We start from the raw sequence: 16,131 nt of genomic DNA on the forward strand, positions 1-16,131 counted from the left end.
AATCTGTCATCTAGGTAGTGTGATAGAAGAGAGACCTGATCTGTGTAAGTGCATTTCCAGCTTTTTGAAATGAAAAATATGCTCTGAAGGGAATGCGGCCTGGTGTCTGCCAGACTCATGCTGTCTATGTCTATTGTCAAATGGATTATTCAGGCAGCGAGGGAGGATCTACATGTACCTGTCGACAAAAAACATTAGTGATGGTTTTCAAAGAAGGACCAATGCAGAGATCCATTAAAAAAAGCAGAATTTATTCATTAAAATTAATTTTAAAACAATTTATGATTCTCTGTTTACAAAACATCCCATTATTACATAATACATGTTGGAACCATTTATTACATAAAGTGTAGATGTTAATCATAACGTGGTCTTCTTATTAGATAGAAAATGTCTAAAGATACTGAACTAAAAATGAATACTTTATTTGAAAGGCTGAATGATCAAGAATAAAAAAATGTGCAATTTCATCATCAGTGTATAATTGGTGGGATGCAGAAAAACAAAAGTGCTGGTTTTATGTTTAAAGTGCATTTCCTGAGCAGATTTTTTTTTAAGTATGTCTTCAGAACCAGGCAGAGTAGCCATGCTTATCCTTCACCACCCATATGCTGTCAATCACCTTGCCGTACTGGAACACACAGAAAAGCCTTTATCACTTCAGCGATACACTTTGACCTTTAAATGTTGTTTCATCTGTTGTGCTTCCGTGCATGTTCCTCCACGTGCACTTACCTGATCATCAGAGACCTGCTCCAAGTAAATGTGGGTGGCGTTGACCAGTTGCATGCGGGTGTAGCCGTAGTCTGTGCTACGGAAAGCGCTCCAGTCTTTGGGGTTTGGATTGAACCTGTCAGTCCTCTCTCTGCAGCCCTGCAGAGGAATCAATGGTGAATAAACTGAATGTGTTAGTGATGAGCCACATGCCTTTCTCCAGCTCCGTCCACAAAGCTGTGTGTGACATTTACAACTGTGGCTGTGTCTCGGCGTGAGTCTGTCCGCATTTTGATATGCCGATGACTAACCCTTCTGTGGTCGGATGGTGAAGCATGCCATGCACGGCTCACCACCACATCAGAAAACACTTAACCAGAAGAACAGCTGGTACTAAACTCATCTGGTGGACCAACTGCTGCACAGAGAGTACTATGAACAATACCTATCATTTATGCATTGATCTATGTGGAAAAACATTAACAATGATGCAGTGATGTGAAAGTACTTACAGCAGAGCCTGTGATAATGTGTACCGGAGCTTTTGGGTTCACATAAGGCTGCTCTTTGCTTCCATTGCACACCTAAAGAGAAAAAAAGAAAAAGTATGATCACTGATGCAAAACGACAGTGATATCTGTAAGTATGTGATGAATTAAGTGTGCTGGAGCTGACCTTGTCACCGTAAACAGGCCAGAGCCTCTCATACGTGTGCTCGTGTGCCCACAACTCCAGATCCACTCCTGTGAAAGATCAATTAGATATATTTTTCTGGAATTTAAATGTTTCTCAGATCTTCTGCCCATTTCATTTCAAGATTTATCAGCAATCAACACAAGCTCAAGATCAGAGAAACCAAAACTTTACCACAAGTTAAATAATTAAATGCAACAAACAAAGGTCTGAGAAATGTAATACAGGAAAAAACCTTTGCAAATGGGCTGTTGGGCTGTCAGCCAGTCCAAGTCTAGGCCTGCTATTTTAATAAAGGATGTTTGGATTGCTCTGCTCTCTGCAACTGTTAGGACATTAGTCTGTCTGAGCGTGCAAATTTGTGATCTTAAACACCCATTAGCAACACACAGCTGGTTGTCAAATAAAGACCATACCGTAGCGGTAAAATAGATCCTCTAGTCCGGGAGCTGGCGGTTTGGTGTCATTCCGTCCGAGCCGGACCTGAGATAAAACAGAGAGGAATAATGACGTGAACCAGCGTTAACATCCAAAACAATACCTGCTACCTGAAGCACTACTGGTGGAGGCCCATCATGGCCGTGCCAGCCTCACTCCAAACAGTGCCAAGTGCTGAGAGAAGTCAGCCTGAGTGGAAACTATTTGGTTCCAAATTACAGTGATTGTGACAGCAGACCGTGCGCAATGTGCTTATGGGCTGCGATGTGGACCGGCCGGCTCACGGCACGTGTGACACATCTGTACCAGGGGCAATTAAAGTGTCAGGCAACACAGCAGAGAACAAATCCTACTAATTTTCCATGTGATGATCCTAAAACAATACAGATGTCTAAACACTGCAAAATAAACCTTTGTAGGCAATTTAGAAAAAAGGTTTTAGGTTGTGTCATATGCTCTTCTTGCCTGGTCAAATCTAATAAAATTATATTAGGTACATATTCAGAGTACTTAAAGGTTAATAATTCTGCTTTGCTAATAAAATGTCTGCCATCAGGAATGCAGCAAAGTCATTACAGCAGGAATTTCCACACTTGAGACCTTAAAGCTTCTTGTGACTTCCTGTTTTTTTTTGTACATGCTTCTTATAAAACTACCTGCCAGTATGAGTTAGGTGCTTTACACCAGTACCCTTTATGGTAGTGTGAAGAGATCAGTAGTTTAGGCTATGAATAACTGGTTAAGCTTCTGTGTTTTACACACATAGGAATCAAACTTGGTGCAGTCATCCTGGTCGTCATCTGAGCAATACATTGGTCTGTGTCCCATTGTGATGATCCATGGACGCACTGCTCGGTTCTCCGGCTTGTTGGCTTCCTAAGTTGGGAGAAGGAATGGTTTTATTTGGAACAAAATGTGAGATAATGGGACTATTCTGAAGGCTTATATTGTGGGAAAAAAAAAGAGAGAGAGCAAAAAGTGGGAAGCACTTAGCAATGATCAACACATGCAACCGGTGCAAGCATTAACCTCCAGGTCTTTCTTCAGCCACTCGTACTGCTTGAAGAGGAGCTCCTGGCCGTATTCGAGATAGAAATAAACTTCAGTGGAGATGGAGACGAAGTGCGCTGACCCCAGGTTCCAGCTGCGGACGCACATCATAAAAATGATACACAGCCATGACCCAGTAGAGGAAGCATGCTGAAAGTCAGTAGCTAAGCATGAACAGGCATCTCTTTGAATTCCAGACTGTGTGAGAAATACTCCAAAATCCAAACAGAACCACACTTTAGTGAATAAACTCCTTACTGTACTGTGTGAGTGCTTACATGTTCATCCTGTTGGGTTAATGGAAAAGCATGTGTTCTGTACATGTGTGCTCTGTGTTATGAACTGTTTCCAGTAGCAGTGGTGGGATTTTAGATTGCCTCCCCGGTGTTCCCCTCTGCCTCCTCTTGTTGCTAACCATGCACATGAGGTAAGGGCTCTCAGCCAGCACGCCTGTCTGCATGTAGGCCTGGGGAGTGGGCAGCTGGCCTGTGGTCTAGCAAGGTATTATCTTACTGTCTGAGAGAAGGAAGTCTGTAGTGGGCTGTGAGTCACCCAGTCAGATGTATAGCTCCTTTGTGTTGTCCCTTTTTCCCTGAGATAGGAGGCAAACTAAACGAAAAGACGGGAGCTCTGCACTCCTGTGGGCCGCCTGTTGCAGCTCATTAATGCGTACTGAAATACAGTAGGAGGTTTGGTAAACCTTCACATGATACTTCACATGGGGCCCCTTGTTGGAAAAGGAATGATTTCTCTTTACTGGCTCTGTGTGCGCAGCGACAACTGGCGAACTTATTTCATAAAGTTGACATGCTTTCTCCTCCCTCACCTGTACCACAGGCTCTCAGTCTGGCCTGGCATGCTGAAGCGATTCCTGTAGTTGGAGAAGTTGCTGCGAATAAACAAGATAAAGAAAGCAGAGTTAAGTTAGGCAGACTGATCATACAGTCTACGTTCTTTGCATATCTAAGAAACAGCAATTAACACCTCAGACTTCTCCCCTCTCTTATTTTGTTGTGTCTACACCAGAGCCCAAAATAAAAAGCTACACTGCTATCCACTCTCCATACACTGAAGATAATTCCCAGCTTTGCTATGAAGTAAAATGAACCAGCAATTCTTAAAATAGCTGCCTAGTTCTGGTGAAATTCTTTTGTTTTATGTCGCTTTTCAGTTTTCATTTAAAGCTGGCACGAAACTCAGGGCGGTATATCATCTGATGAAGATGACCATCAAACTGTGGTGCTGACATCTGCTTCAAACGTAAACAACAAAAAAAATATATAGCTAGTTTTAGATGTTCAGAGAAACCGTACACTTTGCTGTATCCAGGCTATCAGTGGCTGCCTCTCCAAATTAAAGGCTGGAGAAAAACATGGACATGGCCTCTGTGACATCGCCCTTTCTGATGGGATGTTTTGAAGCTAAGGATCATGGTCAGTTTTCTGGAGCCAGATAATCAAAAAATTTGGGCAACGTGGGGGAGCCTGGGTGGAGCTGAGACGGGGTGAGCAAGTAGGAGCCACCATGGCTGAGTGTATTACACCTGTCAATCATAAAAACAGGCCTCTAAATATACCCCTCTTAAAACCATGACATCTTCTTTAAAGTACACTATAATTTCAGATCCACCGGCCATTAGAGGCATCACATCTTAAGGCACTTCCCCAGCTGTTTCAGCACTGAGTTGTGGTTCCTGCTTGATCCAGATATAGTAGGATGTTTGTAGTGATTAATCCACTACATGTATCTATCACTGCTACCACAATTGCTGCCACTAATTTCTAGACTCTTTGCACCACACCGAACTACGAAAGCATACACAGATGTGTCCTTTAGGACAAGTAATCCAAAACAACAGCTATAAGTGCCCCATCATTCACATAAAACCAGTAATGTCCAAATATTACAATGGGTGCATCATGCAAAAGGGGGAAAGTCTTCCATGGAAAGCTCTCGTTGATGCCAAGCCGCCAGTCTCTTTTCACGGTTTTTAATTTCAGCATGAAGCCCGGAGCCAATCTTCTCAACGGGCCATTAACTAAGCAAGGTGATGGGAGTGATTGTTTTCTTATCTTACATAAGGGGGAGAAAAACGGCAATATTCTGGACTGCAGCCGTGGTAGGGCGGGACAGTTCAGATCTCTGCATTGACTGGGTTAATGTAGGGTTAGGGGTAACTAAAGACAGAGCAGAGGTCAGAGGTCAAAGGCCAGAAGCAGGGGCACAAAAGAAGGATCACAGAGACATTTACTAATGCTGAATAAGTCTAAAACCAATGAAAGCTGAAAGTTTAAAGACACAGAGGTCAGCAACACATAGACAAGGCCAGCTGAGGGCAGTTTATCTTGGTATCTCTTTTTACTTTTATGTAGGTGTTTCTCATACCCAAATCAACATAATAAAAAAAAGCAGTTAAAGCAACATACTTGAAACAAGAATCATAACATAAATCCTAATTTAACCACACAAGTAATGTAAGCTAAAACAGAGCTAAAGAGTGAGATCTGCTCCTGTGAAAAGTCCTGTGAGTTCCCGGTCATGGCACTGAACCAGGAACAGACATTAGACGGGTTCATACTCCCATCTTGTGGCTAGTTAAGGTACCAGCAAAGATGGGATCTGGTAGGATGCTTTGTTGGTAGAAACACTATTAGTCTGTAGAAGTAAATTCAATGACGATGATAAACGATAAATAAATGATGATATGATGAACTTATATTTGCTTCATTAATCTGCACTACGAGAGTCCAATATGTGAGTCATCCTCTGAGACCCGAGTCACGCTTGTTTCCATGTGTGTTTGCTTTTCCATTGAAGTAAGATGGAGATAAAAATCTGGTGGCTGTCAAATTCAATGCGAATAACAATGACTGTAAAACTGGCGCAACAAAACTTTCCCTCTTCATCGAATCTTCCCCTTTCATCATCTGATGAGCTTAATCCAGGTCGTTAGAGAAACGGAAGGAACTAGTCTTCAGGGAGACTATCACTAACTCCCATCACAGGACGTTGTTTCAAACAGCGATGGTTACCAGGCTGTCCCTCCGAGGGCCTGATGAACCATATTGTGCTCGGTGAACAAAGACAGTCTTGATTGGGGCCTTAGCATCTTCTGTGGCCCCACTGTTCTCATCCTGCTGGAATGCTGACTGAAAACTTTTGCGGTCAGCCCTGTTTCAATTGCCTTTTACCCATTAGGTCTTGAGGTTGGAAAGAGAGAGGGTTAGAGAGAAGCATAGTGAGAGGCAGCACAACAGTAAGCGAGGAAGAAAAAGCCGGGGCCAGCTGCTGGGAATATCTGAATTCTCAACAACACCGCAGAACAAAACACACATTTAGGTATAGGAGAGGGAGAGAAGAGCTGGCTTTCTGGTTATGTAATGCAGCGAGATGGTTCTTGATATCAGGTTCTTATGTCAGGATGCGGTGCCAAGAAAAAGAGACTACTGTTAGCAGCTCCTTAATAAAGACCAGGCAGTAGTCACGTTACACATGGCCAAGCGAGGACTTTCTCAGTATGGCAGCAGCAAGTAAATATTATGGTGCAAGATCAAGTACCTCTAAATGTTTCAAAATGCATAAACACACACGGCTAACTCCAGCAGATGTGCTCGGATTTAGGGATACATTAGCTGCTGATGTGCGGGATTAAAAGCATCTGAGGCTGCTGGAGGTAGAATTCTGTTGAACTAAACCTGAAAATTTACTCTGGAATCGACTGAAAACATCTGACTAACCACCTGGCGCACGAGTGGGACAGATTATCGGCTAAAATTCATAGACAGTGGTACATTTTTGATCCGTGTTAGGTTGTGAATACAAGCCACCCTGATTTTTTAGCTGCAAAAGCTGCAAACAGACTCATATTCGATAATAAAATCGGCTGCTTTATGGGGAATACGTCAGAGCTCACTGCATGCACAGTGGCACTGAGGGCTGCAATCTGTTTATTTTCCGCATGATTTTTAACCAATTTAATATTTTATCTCTAAAACCTCAAGAATAGTGAAAAAAGGCCCAGATTCCAAGCTCAAATTGTGCTTTGTCCAAAACTGAAAGATATTCAACTTAATGTCATGCATGACTAAGAAAAGCATTAAATCCTGGCATTTCAGAAGCTGGAACAAAGCAGATGTTTGGGATTTATGCCTGAAAAATCACAATTAATCAGTCAGTTTCTGTATTGTTCTCGCTTCACTTCTCACAGCTTTAAATATGATCAGCACATTCAGTGACGATGAGTCAAAACGCAGATGAGCGTTCCCATCAACGCGGGCCAATCTTTGGGAAGTGAAAAACAGATAGCGAGAGCTGATGATTCCCAGCCAGATAGTTTGTTTTGGAGTGCGTTGCCTTGTTTAGATGTTGGTGGTTCCTGACACTGCTCCAGTGTTTAGAGACCGAAATAGCTCTCATCTGCTCAAATGGTACCATGAAGAGTTTTCGGTGAACCGACGTGTGTTCATTATAGAGGGAAAAACTGCGACTGACCAGAGAGGTTGTTTTTTTGGGGGTTCGCAATCCTCCATAAAACACACGCACACATACATCTACAGTAGTAGTTGAGTGCAATTTGTCAGCGACTGTCTGGCAAGTCTCTCTCACCAATGGAAAACAGAATGTACTGCTGTATTTGTCCAAAAACCATTAATGATACTTCTGCCCCTGAGCAGAATGTGTCATAAAATGTAAAACACAAAAGGAAAACAGTCTTCATGTTGACTCACTGGCTGAGTAACTGGTCACTGCTGAGAAACAATTCTTCAACAAATGTGTCATTTAAGAATTCGCCCAAAAACAATAATGTCAAATAGAGTTTGAAGAAATAAACTTCCACCTACTACGTGGCCTCGTGGTTGCCTGGACAGGTCATGTAGGGCACGTAGGCTGCTATAGACTGGATCTGCCTCATGAACTCATCTCCAATCCTGGCATTGTCCTGAAACAGTCATTCATTAGTTAAATATGACGCCAAAGATTTTCCCGTTAGACAACAATGTTTCTTTTTTCTCCATTCACTAATATTTAGTTTTAAGAACTATGCGAGTGTATTTTCCAGACAGCTTGAGGGATGTACCATCAACGCACTAAACAAACCTCACTGAAACCAGAGGCGCATTTTTCCTTTTTCCTGCACAGCTTTTAAAAACAAAACACTGCGGTTCATGGCTGCACTAAAGGCTTTTACCTGCCACAGCCATTAATGACCTTTCAAACTAAATTTCCTTTCTCTGTTTTTCTATTTATAAAATCAGTGAAGCCGCAGAATGTACTTGCACATTCCTGCTAAAGACACAGCTTGGATGAATTATGGTTATTAATTTTTGCAATAGTCTGCTGATTGCATTTGGTATTTGTCTAAAAAAGACACAGGGTATGAATAATGCAGGAACTCATTTCAGGAAAACTTCTATTAGCATCCAAGACAAGGTTGTGTCCAGAGTTTAGTATCAAAGATGACAGCTGGGAGATGAGCAAAAATGTTATTGGGACATAAGATTTGGGGTTTTGAATGGTATTTTATTCAAGAAATACTTGGGTGACATGACCCTGACGCTCATCTTTCACCGCAGGCTTAAGGCATTTCATAGTGGCGCTAATCATAAGTTGCGTGTCTCAACCACAGCTGAGGGCCTTTATATACACTGATAATAAATGGTGGTGAGCCTTGGGACGGGCGCAGTGCAGAAAGGTAAAGTGGCTTATCTCATCTGTCATTGTGGAATTAGTGGAGTATCAGCATGGCTTTAGGAATATACGCTGTTGATGAAAGAAATTTGTTCTAAGTGACCTTAAGTGTGATCAGAGTTCATGAAATTGAAAAGAAATAAGAGTTAAATACCTCGTGCATGTCGTAGGCAAAGTCCCCTGTAAAACAAAAACATATTTTTTACTCTCCCACAGTTTAGTGTAACAACAACATACAGTATTTGGTTCACTGTGTGCTGTTTATTTGGAAGTCAGTCTGTTAATCATTTTGTCATTTAACACAGACTTTATTAATTGGATAATAAATAATGGAATAGTTTATCATTTTGGGATATAAACTTAATCACTTTCGTGCTGAGAGTTAGACGAGAAGATCTCATATCTGTCCAGCATAAAAGCTGGAAACCGTTGGAAACAACTAGTCTGGCTTTGTTCAAGCGTCTACTGAGCTGGTGGTTATACTGGGAGTTTACATCCTTTGATGAGCTTTAGCTAAGCTCATCGCCTATCGCTCATATTTAGTTCATCTTTTCTTTTTAACTCCTGGCAAGAAAAACTATTCCCTTAATAAATCTCCAGTGAAGTGAGGTGGTTAGCCTCAAACTAAAGTTTGGTCGCACTTTATGAGACATTCAAAGAATTATACTCTCTGTAAACTTGTAAACTGGCTGTAAAATACTGTTTAAAGTTGGTGTTTCATTTGACAGGCAAACAAAAGGAAAATTATACTGTTCTGAGTGTGAGTGTGTAAGTGTGTGTGTGTGTGGGAGAGAGAGAGAGAAATCAAGGCGGGGGACAAAAGCTAGACTGAGATTGGGGGAACAAATTTTGGCACAACTTATTCTGTTTAGATTCTGCTCTACAAATTTCAAGTTTCAAGCAAGTGACCGACATCCAACCCGTACTGTCCAACACCAAAACATACAAATGACGAATAGGGATCATTATGTTGATTACAGTGATTACCATCATGATATATGGCCTCTTCATTAAACATGTCTGTTGTGCCAGGTATCTGTGGATGACTAATGCCTTAGACAACAGATGATAAAACTCAAAGCCTCTTTGCTGCTTTTACAGAGTGAATTGTTGTAATGTTTCTCTCAGTGTGGAGCTTACCTATGTGCAGGATGACATCGTACATGCCGAGCTGCGTCTCCTTTTGCAGTCGGGCCAGAGACTGAGGGTTCTCGTTACCCAGGTCACCATACAGAGCAAACCTGGGACCGAAACTAGTGCTGTCATTCAGAGCAGTGAAGGTGAACATGTCGCTCCAACCGTCATCACTCCCACAGTGGTAGACTGAAATCACACAGTGAAACATGTTAGTATGAGGAAACATCTGACAAAGTCAGTGATATTAAATCTTCACCCACCATAAGTAGCAGCAGGTTTGAGGCCTTTCAGAGTGACTCTGTGGATGAACATCTTCCTCTTCTCCACTCCTGAGTCCACAAACAGAGTTACGTCACCTTTGGCGCTCATCTCAAAGGGCCGACCCCCCAGAAGGCCGTACTCCACCTTGGTCTCCGTCTTATTGAAGGTGGTCCAGGTCACCACCATAGAACCTGGTACTCCTGTGAAGAAAAGCCCAATTATTGGAATGGTGATGTAGACTGATCTGACAGAACGACTGGATTCACTTAGTGATCCATGTATAAAAGCCAAGAGACGCTTAGGAAAAGGGCTGACTTTGCACAAGAGAGGAGCTTTTGATCTTGCTGCTGGCAAGATACGACCATCAGAACGCCTGAGTTAAGCTGACGGCTGGCCAGGTGTACTCATTTCATCAAGACATCAAGTCATTTAATGACTACCATGTTTCACTTTGTTAAGGAATAAATACATTAATGCTGCACAGATTGTGGAAACCAAGGATAAAATCAGTTATATGTATGGCACTTTAAGCAATTATCTGGTACCTTTAACCTAAATGACTTACAGAGTGTGCACAGGTAGTGTTTTTAAAGTGCGCCCGGACACTTCAGCAGGACATGTCGGTGTTGCAGAGAAAAAACTTTAAACTTTCATCGAGGCGTTACATGAAACACCCTGACTTCACTTCATATCGAGACAACCGAAAGTGAACAGTAACAAAAAAAGTTCAGCTTTCTAAATACGCCGCTGCTTTTGAGTGATTTGTACAAAACATCTGTAAATCTTCGATCCATATGACCTTGATAACGGTTTGTAATCCTACGTGGAAAACTGTATCCCTGAATAAAAAACACATGAAGCCGTTGGAGACAAGTTCAAACACTTACCTGGATATGAGAGGTGCACCTGCTCTGGCTGGGTCCAAATGGGAGGAACACCAAGCACCAACAGGGGTGCGAGGCTTAACAAAGCGCAGGCAGCATGAACAGGCGCCATTACAACACTGAACTGCAGGAACAGAAGTCTGGTTAATGCAGGAACACACACCCATGATATAAAGCTATATATTCTGTCACATGATGCATGACACTGCTGAGTCAGCTGTTATAAAAAAGAGTGGATCAATGTGTCTTTTTCTGAATAAACAGTACAGTTTTAAAATATCCTACCTGACCTCAGTGCCAGTCTACACCATGCTCACCTACACACACAGCCGGTCCCCGACAACAGACCTCTGCATCAGTCGACCTGAACGATGAAGCTGCAGAACCGAAAAACAGCAGAGTCAGCGAAAGGAAAGGGAAAGAGATGATGTGTCAATAAAAAGCAGCTGATGTTGTTTTTCATTGTGCAGTCAGGGGAAGTCGCCGCTGCTGCTGCTGCTGTCAAAGTGAGCTCAAGTGCAGCAGGGGATTTGCACACAAGCCACAGCTTGCCTCAGATCAATAAAAAAAAAAAGTGCCCAGGCAAACAGCTGATCGGGATAAAGGCACAGTCAGGGTCATGGCTCATGAAGGCAAGAGCCAAAACACTACACCAGCTGATCTCATTTATTAGTTATGGTTACTGCCTCTCTGGTTTAATGTGTCTGTCAATGAGGTCAGCTCACTGGCTTAAAACCACAAGTGGAAACCAGTGCTCTAACGAAGTGTTTGTTTTTGAAATTTGCTCCATTCATATCAGTAATAGTCGCTAGAGGGTGCACACACACACACACACACACACTGCATTATGAATAGGACGCTTTATTCTGTCACTGGGCGGTTTTATCAGTTCAAATTGGATGTAAGCTTGTTGGCACTCGCCTTTAAAAGGACCAAAGGGCAGTTTTAACTTTATTATCGCTGCTTATAAAAGTAAAACAAGGTGAGTTAACCTCTTAGGGTGAGTTATTATATGTTCACGTCAAGTGTTGATTTGCTTGTGAAGGTCACCGACTGTCTCCTGTGACGTTAAACCAGCTTTGTCTCATTAATGTTATAACGCGTTACGAACCTTTTAAAGCGCATTTGTACTTAGTCACCGAGCAACACTCACTCAAGATAAAAAAGCTCAAACACTGCCTGAGTCGAGTGAGTTACCTAAAGTTAATTATCTTACTTAAATAGTAAATTAATAACAAACAAAAAAACACTCACAACGTATTATTCAGCTGTTTGTTTGGCCCGCGAGCAGTTCCGGACTACGTCTTTGCACGCAGCTGTGTCCACGTGGCTTGTGGGAATTTGAGTTTTAACATGTGCAGCCTGGAAAACCTGTTAGACGAGGTTATTATAGTGTGTGCTTAGGTAGAGTCTATAGAAATAAGATAAAAGCATATAATACAATGTGTTGTTTTTAGTTTTTTAGCTTTGTTTTTATTTTCTGATTTGTTGTAAAGCACTTTGTAACTGTGTTTTGAATGGTGCTATATTTTATTATTTATTATTAGAATATGTTTGTTTACGTTTATTAGGGACCATGTACAATTAAAACATAAATGTTGCCATTTCATGCATTGTACCGGAGAAGCCTCAGGCTAATTTACATCCGCAGTCCCTGGCAGGACATAAAACATCAAAAAACACATGAACATATACATAAAGACAAGTCACTCAGGACACACACAAACACACACAACATAAAAACATTTTGTCAGCACCATGAATCAGTGTTTACAGTTTTGACTGTTTTTTAGTGAAAATTTCAGTTGTGACTTAAAGCTCCTGATGGAGAGACAGCTCTTTAAATTAACTGGTAGTGCATTCCACTGTGTTGCGGCCTTAAAAGAAAAAGAAGACTGCCCAAAAGTTGTGCGGCAAGGAGGTATACTACAGTCGTAAACAGATGCTATTCTTGAGGATCGAATGGAACTAGCAGGACGATGACCTACAAACTCCAAAGACATGCTGGGGCCAGACCGTGTAGAATCCTATACACCAGACACAAGCTTGAAAACTCTCTGACGTTTTCAAAGCTTAATAAATGAAGTGGTGGTAATGAAATGGTTTTTTATCAAGAATTTTTATAGCTTGTTTATATAGTGATTTTAGCGGTCTAATGGTAGATTCATTGGCCTGCCCCCAACAGGTGATGCAATATGAAATATGTGAGAAAATAAGACCATGCCTAAATGTTTTGGCTACATCCATAGGAAGCAACGATCTTATATGTCTAAAATTAGCCAGGTTGTATTTAATTGTTGTGTGTACACATGTACGACATATGTATGCATGTTTGACACAGATGAATTGGCCTTTTTTCACAGCAGCCACTCTGAAATGAAATAGTATGTTCAACTCAGGTGTTTCCAATGATACTAATTAAGGTTTTGTTCCATTTATTGCAGCAGAGACTTTCCAGTGAGCAAACGAGCACCACAGCAGCACCCTGACTCAGTGTGACCTGAATGAGATGGAACCTTAATTAGTATCACCTGTGTTTATCGTACTATTTAATGTCAAAATGGATGCTGTGAAAAAAGCTCTATCAATATAAATAAGTGTATACTTCATCCTACTCCTTTTTGAACAAGTACGATTTAGATGTAGTTTATTGATAGTTTAAGCATTCATTTCATTTTTATTGTTATTTTGTCTTGTTTTCCTTCACATGTTTGATATAAAACATTAACGAACAAACAACTTTTCACATATTGTCACCTAAAGACATTAACAAATGCTATATAAATGCGACATAAAGGCATAAACCACATTGTGATTTTATTTTATCAACTGGTATTGGTTCCAACCTCCTGCTAACAGAAAAATGGACAATGAAAGGGGTGTTTTTATAACTAATAAATAAGGGATTTCTTATTCTCTAGGTCTAATGGACTCCAGCAGTGAAGACGGAGAGTATCAAAATATTGAATATTCCTCCCAACAGGATGCAGCCCAGTACAGAGTGACCTATCCTCATGGGAGAAACACAAAAGAGGTGAGCTGGGTGACACGTCGTATTACACAGATGTGTTTCTGTATGCTGGATGTCTTTTGTTGCTTATAACTGTGTTATCAGTCACCATGCGAAATGTGTTTTTAAATGCAGGTGGAGGAGTTCAACAAAAAGAGGTATTTCATACAATCTGTGTTTACATTACAGAAAATGTATAATGCGATTGGCCGTCAACAAAATGTGTGAATGTTGCGTACTGCACAGGTATCCAGTGAGTCGCTCTGGCAACAATCCAGGCAGAGTTAAGCGGGTGGTGTCGTGTAAGAGGAAGACCCATCATATGATGGTCGCTCGGAGGAAGCAGCTCGTGGCTGGGAGGACATGTGATGCTGCAAACAAGGAGAATGAGATAAAGCACATGCAACAGGAGATATTTGACATGGACCCTTGGGAGTTCCCACTAAATGTCAATAACAGCCACAGGACTGGTAGAACTGGTTCTGAACAAGCTGACTACTGTACACTCACTGAGGTTAGACATACTAACACAGCTCAGATTATATTTCTGTTCCTTGCCTTGTCTTGTGTGTGTGTTTTAAAGTACTATATTACTATTATGCAGATAAAAGAATATGACCATGTTTTTCAGCTCACAAGGGATCATCACACAATGACCGATGTGCTCTTTGGAAGAAATCTGAGACTGAAAGTGTCTTTAACGTTGTGGAAGAGAAATGTTGGAGAGCTGTTGACATACTTTCTGAGGTAGGCACATGTAGTGTGTGTGACTGGTTTCAAACATGTGGCTCACAGTATGTTTTCTAGACTTACAAACATATTGTTCACTGTCTTTTTTTACAGAATCCAAGACATTGGTGTGTTTGTTGATTTTCTCCCACTGATAATCAAAAGGTGAGTAAGTTTAATTTTGCAAAGTAACACTGGCTTCATGTGGAGTGATCTAACTTTAATCTAATTTTCTCTGCAGCATTGATGAAGGTTCTTCCAGGATCACCATTGGCTGTTGTATCGATCTCTTTCCTTTAGTTATGAAGGTCCTCGCCAATCCATATGAAGAGTGAGTATTCCTGCTGTACTAGACTAAAATTATGAACAGACAATATCTACCAGGATGATTACTATACAGAAATGCAAAGGATTGAAAGTTGTTTTTGATTTTCGCAGGTATCTTATTGTTGGTTTAAAGTGGATAAATTCAGTTTTGAAAAACTGGTGTGAGGAACTAAAAGCAAGTGGCTTTAGTGGATCAACTAAGCCTCCATTGGATAAGTAAGTGTTGCTGAGAGATAAAAAAAAAAAAAAACTGTCCGTGTTAGGAAACATTTTATCTTAGTGCATCTCTTAGTGCATATAAAGTCACTGTGTTAAAGTATTTATTTGACTTTTTTTACAGAAATTTCCAGGTCTTTAATCAGCAGTTATTGGAGTTATGGCATCAGGAACCTTTACTGAAATCTGTTCCAGGAGCTGCTGGAGACATGGCAAAGGTCAGTGCTGCATGTATGAATAAATTACCACTGTAAATGATAGCTTTGAATGTTCTCATACAAAAAAGAAAAATCTTTTTCCCTTAGGTCATTGATTCCTTCCTGTCTCAGCTTACTTGACGGTAATGAAGAACCAGATAACAAAATGGTCTTGGGTAGCAGGACCAACAAAAACTCACTGTCCTGATGTGATGTCTGTAGAGCTTGATGTATTTATTGCAGAACATCTTGAAGTACTGACAACATGCAATATAAATGAAATCATTGTAAGTAAGATAAACATAGGGAAGCCCTGAGAGATAAGTGGTGATCCGTTTTTCTAACTGATCTAGATTGTTTTCTCTAAAAATGGTTTACCTGGATAAGTTAAGTTACTTTTGTTTTCTAACTGTGAAAACAACATTGTTTGTTGCTTTACCCATTTTGGCCACAAGAGGCATCACTACACCATGAACATGGCTAACATATCTTGGAAAAAAACAAAAAAATGTTTTACCTGTTCTAAAGTCTTAAACACAATAGAGAGTCCATTTAGATCGACTAAGTAAATGGATCACCAGGACGCTCTTTTCTCACTCTTGGCTTCTGTATTGATAATTATGAAGATTGTAATGAAGATTTTGATCATGTGCAATTTAAGTTATGTCACAGAAACTTTCATAAATTAAAGAATGAATGTAAGAATTTAGTTTGATTGATACATTGTGTGTCTTATGTCTTTAACTGCCCCAATGATGATGAATAAATTGGTATGTATTTTTAAGTC

At 40.8% G+C, this 16,131-nt stretch overlaps 2 protein-coding genes across 5 annotated transcripts; one reads left to right on the forward strand and one right to left on the reverse strand.

Moving 5' to 3' along the window:
• Positions 1-230: 230 nt before the first annotated feature.
• Positions 231-12,221, reverse strand: acp7 (acid phosphatase 7, tartrate resistant (putative)). 2 transcript variants are annotated; one of them, XM_010750496.3, is made up of 15 exons: positions 12,120-12,221; positions 11,183-11,242; positions 10,869-10,989; positions 9,981-10,181; positions 9,724-9,906; positions 8,738-8,763; positions 7,737-7,834; positions 3,722-3,784; positions 2,875-2,989; positions 2,608-2,721; positions 1,824-1,890; positions 1,390-1,457; positions 1,227-1,298; positions 736-873; positions 231-631 (listed from the first exon to the last, which is right to left on the reverse strand). In XM_010750496.3, exons 3-15 carry the CDS (start codon positions 10,975-10,977, stop codon positions 566-568), a joined length of 1,320 nt encoding a protein of 439 aa, XP_010748798.3. In that variant the 5' UTR covers positions 10,978-10,989; positions 11,183-11,242; positions 12,120-12,221; the 3' UTR covers positions 231-565. The 2 variants fall into 2 exon arrangements, with proteins under 2 accessions (XP_010748798.3, XP_010748800.3); XM_010750498.3 differs by having other exon boundaries at positions 11,151-11,242.
• Positions 11,657-16,126, forward strand: LOC104937380 (KATNB1-like protein 1). 3 transcript variants are annotated; one of them, XM_027274950.1, is made up of 11 exons: positions 11,657-11,847; positions 13,310-13,444; positions 13,787-13,899; positions 14,011-14,033; positions 14,122-14,389; positions 14,507-14,622; positions 14,719-14,769; positions 14,846-14,935; positions 15,043-15,147; positions 15,272-15,365; positions 15,453-16,126. In XM_027274950.1, exons 2-11 carry the CDS (start codon positions 13,426-13,428, stop codon positions 15,483-15,485), a joined length of 912 nt encoding a protein of 303 aa, XP_027130751.1. In that variant the 5' UTR covers positions 11,657-11,847; positions 13,310-13,425; the 3' UTR covers positions 15,486-16,126. The 3 variants fall into 3 exon arrangements, with proteins under 3 accessions (XP_027130751.1, XP_027130752.1, XP_019128731.2); XM_027274951.1 differs by having other exon boundaries at positions 11,658-11,847; positions 13,313-13,494; XM_019273186.2 differs by lacking the exon at positions 13,310-13,444 and having other exon boundaries at positions 11,658-11,847.
• The last annotated feature ends 5 nt before the right edge of the window (positions 16,127-16,131 follow it).

This window comes from Larimichthys crocea, chromosome XXIV (assembly GCF_000972845.2).
Source record: "Larimichthys crocea isolate SSNF chromosome XXIV, L_crocea_2.0, whole genome shotgun sequence".
NCBI classification, from domain to species: domain Eukaryota; kingdom Metazoa; phylum Chordata; class Actinopteri; family Sciaenidae; genus Larimichthys; species Larimichthys crocea.

What these genes read in the sequence shown, in the direction of transcription:
- acp7 (XM_010750496.3), bottom strand. Translation starts at nt 10,977, where the DNA reads ATGGCGCCTGTTCATGCTGCCTGCGCTTTGTTAAGCCTCGCACCCCTG. An exon ending in TTGCCTACGACATGCACGAG is followed by an intron (nt 7,835 to 8,737) that starts GTATTTAACTCT and finishes TGACTGTTTCAG; the next exon opens with GACAATGCCAGGATTGGAGA. An exon ending in GCACCAAGTTTGATTCCTAT is followed by an intron (nt 1,891 to 2,607) that starts GTGTGTAAAACA and finishes GTTTTATCTCAG; the next exon opens with GTCCGGCTCGGACGGAATGA.
- LOC104937380 (XM_027274950.1), top strand. An exon ending in CTCGCCAATCCATATGAAGA is followed by an intron (nt 14,936 to 15,042) that starts GTGAGTATTCCT and finishes TGATTTTCGCAG; the next exon opens with GTATCTTATTGTTGGTTTAA. An exon ending in ACTAAGCCTCCATTGGATAA is followed by an intron (nt 15,148 to 15,271) that starts GTAAGTGTTGCT and finishes CTTTTTTTACAG; the next exon opens with AAATTTCCAGGTCTTTAATC.